Here is a 5,720-nt window from a genome sequence, read left to right on the forward strand (position 1 = left end):
CATGCGTCATGATTGAATTAACAGTAACATTTCCGTTTAATGTATTTTCAGTTTAATGACAGCGTTCACCCACCCACTTGAAATCTAGGCAATAAAACAGTGATGTCCAGGTGAAATCGTAAGTCAGTGCTACTATTTATTAACATGGCACTGGGGTTTCATAGTGATAGTGATATCTTGGAGGAAAGACGCTGCGTCTTTAATAGGCGTTAACTCGCAGTTTGGGGGAGGTGGCGGAGGGAAGGGGGCTGATCCGGCGTATGACGTCATAATACACTATTTTCACTCAAAGGTCAATTAAAAGCAACGCGGTGACTGTGGTTTACAAGACGATCTTTTCAGACACAGCTGGAGGAGCGAATCACACCCGAGGTTCCAGCTCGCACATCTGTGAGTAGCTCACAGCATATCACTCTTACAAATGCAATGCCGATGCAATGCAATGCCGATGCATTCAATGGTCAAAGAAAACATACAACAGTTTGTTGTCATATATTTGATGTATTATCAATTATGTAAAGTGTCGTTGATGTCCGGAAACTGACTGCGATGACGTTTTCAGCATATATAATAAAACTGTAAATAAATACTGTAGTTCACTTCTGCAGGTATAACCTATATAACATTACTTTCAAAACAACGTGTTAATGAATTTCTTTTTCGTAATTTTTACACAACTATAATTTCAGGTTTAGGAAACGTTAAATGGCATCAAATGTCATACTCGATTGACTTAATTGTTCTGTCTAAGACTATGGCGAGGTTGATGTTAGATATATTGCAATTTACTGGTGATTTTTCTGTTGAGCAAAAGCAAAGTAAATCATACCTGTCTAATGGTACCTCGATAGAGTACATTTGGTGTTGCAGCTGACAGAATTTCTTATTATATCAATTTGAACTACCTCTTCCATGCGAGCTTTGCAGATGAATGACAAGTTGATCTTTAAGGCCAGTAGCAATTATCGGCATTAACTGGCAGGTATCGTGTGTTTATCTCAGTTGTAACATTAGTCACGTAATCACAGGTTAATACGTATTTAATAAATTACGTAGTCTATTCATAAAAGATCCATCTGCTAGAAGTCCTTCTAGGGTTATATAAAGGTGAGTTTGCTGTAAGTCCGAAGCGCTGCTTCTTTTTTTAGCTAAAATATTTAAACATTAGGCCTGTTATTCAGTGCTGCCAAAGTGCACCGCAGCGGAGCTCAAACACAGAGCCCTGGACAGTTAGCCATCAGACGCTGTACGGTGCTCTTTCAGACTGCCCTCCTTTGTAAACACAATCTCTGATTTAGTGAAATCTGCCAGCTCTTTTCTTTCATGCCCCAGCAAATTCCGCAATAATTGGGGGATTGATTCATTCTTAATTTCACACAACAAAAGTGCTTTAAAATATTTTATTAAAATATCGATTAATCCATATTTTTAATCTCTTCAACTCAAAACACCACTGCTCTAAAATAATCAACCAAAAGTTGTACTTGCCGTCAAAAGTACTAATGAGTACAAGCCAAAGGCATAACTTTGGGTTGAGCATTGGGAGGGGGGTTGAGCTCTCCACCCATTTAAGGGGTAGTATTTGCTGGTTTTGATTATTGGGGGGGGGGTTAACCCCCCATTCCCCTCATAATTTACGTCCATGCCTCAAACTGTTATACGTGAGTGTAATGAATATATTTGAAAAGTTTGAAATCACTAGCAGTGAGTTGCACCAGCTATGTGTAAGTAAGGTTGGGTGTTAAGTGTAACTTAAATCATACGTTGAAACCATTTGCGTGGTGCAACCGATTATTTTTAGTAGCTCGTAAACTCGAATGCAGGGACAGTTTATGTTGGAGATTTTCTCAGGCACGGTGATTTGTGGGCTACATCTTTCAACAACGACACGCTGCTGCCCCCTGCTGGTGACACCCCGCCTTTCCAGACGAAGTTGTCTCCTGATGGATATGATGCGAATTGTTAATCGCAGCATTTGTTACTGCTATAGGTCGGACCTCAGAAGAGTCATACAACGTCGGAAGCAGATCATGAGCGGCCTTTTGCTGGCTGTCCTGTGGCAGCTGCTATACCTGTGCCAGGCTGCCCCAGGCTACTCCAACGGCTTCTTCTACCATGACATCACGAACGGCAACGGAAATGGAGAGAGTATGTAGACTAAGCTCTGCGCTTAAACACGCAGCTGTTTTAATGTAATGCAATACAGCAGCCCTGAACCTCCCGTTCCCTGTGTAAGACCCCAGGGAAAAGGGTTTCGACAACTAATAATACAGGCTGCAGAGGTTCAGAATAATTAAAAATGTCATTATTGAAATGTTATCCGCCAACATGGAAACTCTAGACTCCGTTGGATAACAATTTATTTAATATTCTCTGCAGGCTTCCACTGTCATCCAGGCTGTTCAATGAAATCATATAATTTTCCAGTTTGCCCATGAATGAAATGTATATTTGAAATCCCCCCCTCCATGCATGTCTGCATTATTACTGTGAGTAAGGCATGCCGAGTCACATCACTGATACCGTTTTATGTCTGCACTGTACTGACAGTTCACTTCAATGGCGTGAAACTCATCGTGGAGACCACCGAGTCGTCCATCTTTGCCGCACAGGGTGGCAACGTGACGCTGCCGTGCCGGTACCACTACCAGCCTGAGCTGCAGAGCCCCCGCCGCACGCGGGTGAAATGGTCCTGGGTGCCCGCGCTGGGGGGCAGGGAGCTTGACGTGCTGGCGGCCATCGGCCATCGCCATCGCACCTTCGGCGCCTTCCAGGGACGCGTGCGCCTGCTGCAGGACCCCCCCGGAGAGGCGTCCCTGGTGATGGGCGAGCTGCGGACCAGCGACGCCGGGCGCTACCGCTGCGAGGTCATCGACGGCCTGGAAGACGAGAGCGCTGTCGTGGATCTGGAGCTGCGCGGTATGGACGTTCGCTATAACCGACTCTCTGGAGCAGCAAATCGGTGGCTAGGGTGATCTATTGTCTAAACCCCGAGATGGCAGGGTTAACTCTCAGGAAAGGCTAGTCTGCTGTTACTCTGAGAAACATACTTAGCCTGAATTTCCCCAGTAAAATATGCACCTGCTTAGATGCGTAAAATGATGTGGACAGGGGCGCTGTAAAGTGGGGACAGAGCAACAGGGGCCCTAAAAAATTTGGAGCATAATATGATTGATCTGGGTCCAGAATCTCTAACGACACCCCTGCATGTAAATAACAACAAATATATCTCAGATTAGGAAACCTAGTTATTAAAACAATGTGTGCTAAAGTAAGTTACCCATTAAAGAGAAATATACCTGCACTTATCTTCTAACTATGCAGCTAGAAAATGGTGGTGATTAAAATATCATTTTACCCTATCGGTAGGTGTTGTATTTCCCTACCAGCCCTCCAGGGGGCGCTACCGGATGAACTTTTCATCAGCTCAGAAGGCATGTGAGGAACAGGGTGCGATGCTGGCCACCTTCGACCAGCTCTTCAGTGCCTGGGAGGAGGGGCTGGACTGGTGCAATGCTGGCTGGTTGGCTGACGGCACGGTGCAGTACCCAATCACGGCGTCCCGCACACCATGCGGGGGCCAGGACTTGGCCCCCGGTGTGCGCAGCTATGGAGCCCGTCACCGGCGCCTGCACCTGTATGATGCATTCTGCTTCTCCCCTTCCCTGCACGGTTAGGCTCCTGCCTGCTGTCTGATTTTTGTGGAGCCATGGGAGTGGGTGGGGGAGCAGGGGTTGTAATAGGATGGCTGTATCTTTAAAAACATTAAAACAACAGAAATATTCAGCCCACAATTTGACATATATGTGTTTTATGCTAACTTGGTGGACTGTTTCCTTCCCAATGAGCTGACATGCTTGGTGTGTGTGCTGCGCCCCCTACAGGTGAGGTGTATTTCCTGCAGCACCCTCAGAAGCTGAACTTCACGGAGGCTGTGCAGGCGTGCGAGGAGGACGGCTCTGAGATCGCCAGGGTTGGTCAGCTGTATGTGGCCTGGCGCTTCCTGGGCTTGGACCACTGTGACGCGGGCTGGCTGGCGGACGGCAGCCTCCGCTACCCGGTCTCCACCCCGCGCCCCAACTGCGGCCTCCAGAGGCCCGGGGTGCGCAGCTTGGGCTTCCCCACCCAGCATCAAAAGTACGGCGTGTACTGCTTCCGAGCCCCTTAAATGCCCCTGCTCGCCTCATCCCACCACACCAGTGGGGCCTCCAGGACCTCATCACAGTCCCTCTACAGCTGTGACATCACCCTGAACCTTTCTCTACTTTTGCTGAGTTGCACTGTGGACTATCCCCTAACCGCTGGTGCCCCTGGTGGTCGCCTGGGTGCACTGCATGTTGTGTCGCCACTCACAGAGCGCCATCCTACTGATGTCATTCCCAGTGGAAACTTTGGAGATGGAGATGAATAGAACCAGAGGGCATCTGCTTCGAGGGATTGTAGCTGAAATCTCCTACACAGAATAGTCCTGAATGTTTGAAAATGTTCTACCTATATTTCACCTCACAAGTCTTTTTTTGCTGTTCTGGACGAGTGAAATACAACATTATTAGCCTTAAAATGTCCTTTGTTTTACTACCAATAAGCCCCTGATAGACTATATTAATTTCTGTTTGCTATACGTTTCCAATCCGTTATTACCTGATTATTTAGAAAGAGAACCTGATTTCTCTTCAGAATTATAATCTGTGAAGTATCTTTTAAATACTATGCTTTTTAAAAAGTGAAATGTTCTATACTTATATCTGTATAACAAAATGCTCAGCCACCGTTGCTGATTAACAGGAAATTGATTTATTGCCTTATATTCTATGCCTCCTTTGGGTGAAGTAGGGAGTTTTATTAGACAATGGCATTGTCTTTTTTACACTTCAAAATATTATATTTTTATTACTATACACTGTGAACCTGTACTGGCTAAACAGTACAGAATATGGGTGGATGAATGATTACAGCATATAACTGGACACTGTGTCTGTGATTGTATCTCAATAATTATTTCTGGAAAAGTCTATTACCTAGCTTTTAATAGTAGAATCCATCTTTATACCAAAATGTATTGCAGTAATATAATAGACATTAAATATGCAATATTCAGGTTTTAATTAGGTTAATAAGTACTTGTAATAAAAGCATAGAGATTTGATAAATACAGAGAAAACAAAGCTGAATACCATTTACAAGAAGATACTTGTGTATTTTTCATTCATCTGTCTTCTGACTGTTTTCTGGTCAGGTCTGGGGGGGGGGAGCTTACAGACTGTTCCAGGCAGCACAGGGGTGCACTCTGGACAGGATGCCAGTTACATATATTTTTATGAAGTTAAAATAAATTTTAAGAACCACTGGTCTTTGCAGTTGTGTGAGGTTGGGAGTTTTACTCTATGTGCACTTCTGGAATCCGCCAGCTGAGGGCAGTGTAGGCCCTCAGTAGAGGCAGCGTGGCGAGGAGGCGCTCCAGGCTAACGGGGTGAAACGGCCGGAACATACAGACGGTCAGTATGCGAACCTTAAGAAGGGCTCCATTCAGCCTGGGGGGAAGTTAGCGACTGCGGCCCACCTCCCTCGCAGAGCAAATAAAACCTGTGTAAGGTTATTCTTATAACTAGGAGACACGTTCTATTTATGCTGACCCACCTCACAAACACTGCTGAAATTCAGCTTATGGTGAAAAAGACACTTTTATTCCATACCCTGCCCATTTCAGCTGAAATTAATGA

At 45.3% G+C, this 5,720-nt stretch overlaps 1 protein-coding gene across 1 annotated transcript; it reads left to right on the forward strand.

Annotated features, from left to right (window-relative positions):
* Positions 1-232: 232 nt before the first annotated feature.
* Positions 233-5,345, forward strand: hapln3 (hyaluronan and proteoglycan link protein 3). Its single transcript, XM_023813914.2, has 5 exons — positions 233-390; positions 1,991-2,148; positions 2,551-2,919; positions 3,370-3,672; positions 3,885-5,345. Exons 2-5 carry the CDS (start codon positions 2,031-2,033, stop codon positions 4,166-4,168), a joined length of 1,074 nt encoding a protein of 357 aa, XP_023669682.1. The 5' UTR covers positions 233-390; positions 1,991-2,030; the 3' UTR covers positions 4,169-5,345.
* Positions 5,346-5,720: the final 375 nt, after the last annotated feature.

This window comes from Paramormyrops kingsleyae, chromosome 11 (assembly GCF_048594095.1).
Source record: "Paramormyrops kingsleyae isolate MSU_618 chromosome 11, PKINGS_0.4, whole genome shotgun sequence".
Lineage (NCBI taxonomy): Eukaryota > Metazoa > Chordata > Actinopteri > Osteoglossiformes > Mormyridae > Paramormyrops > Paramormyrops kingsleyae.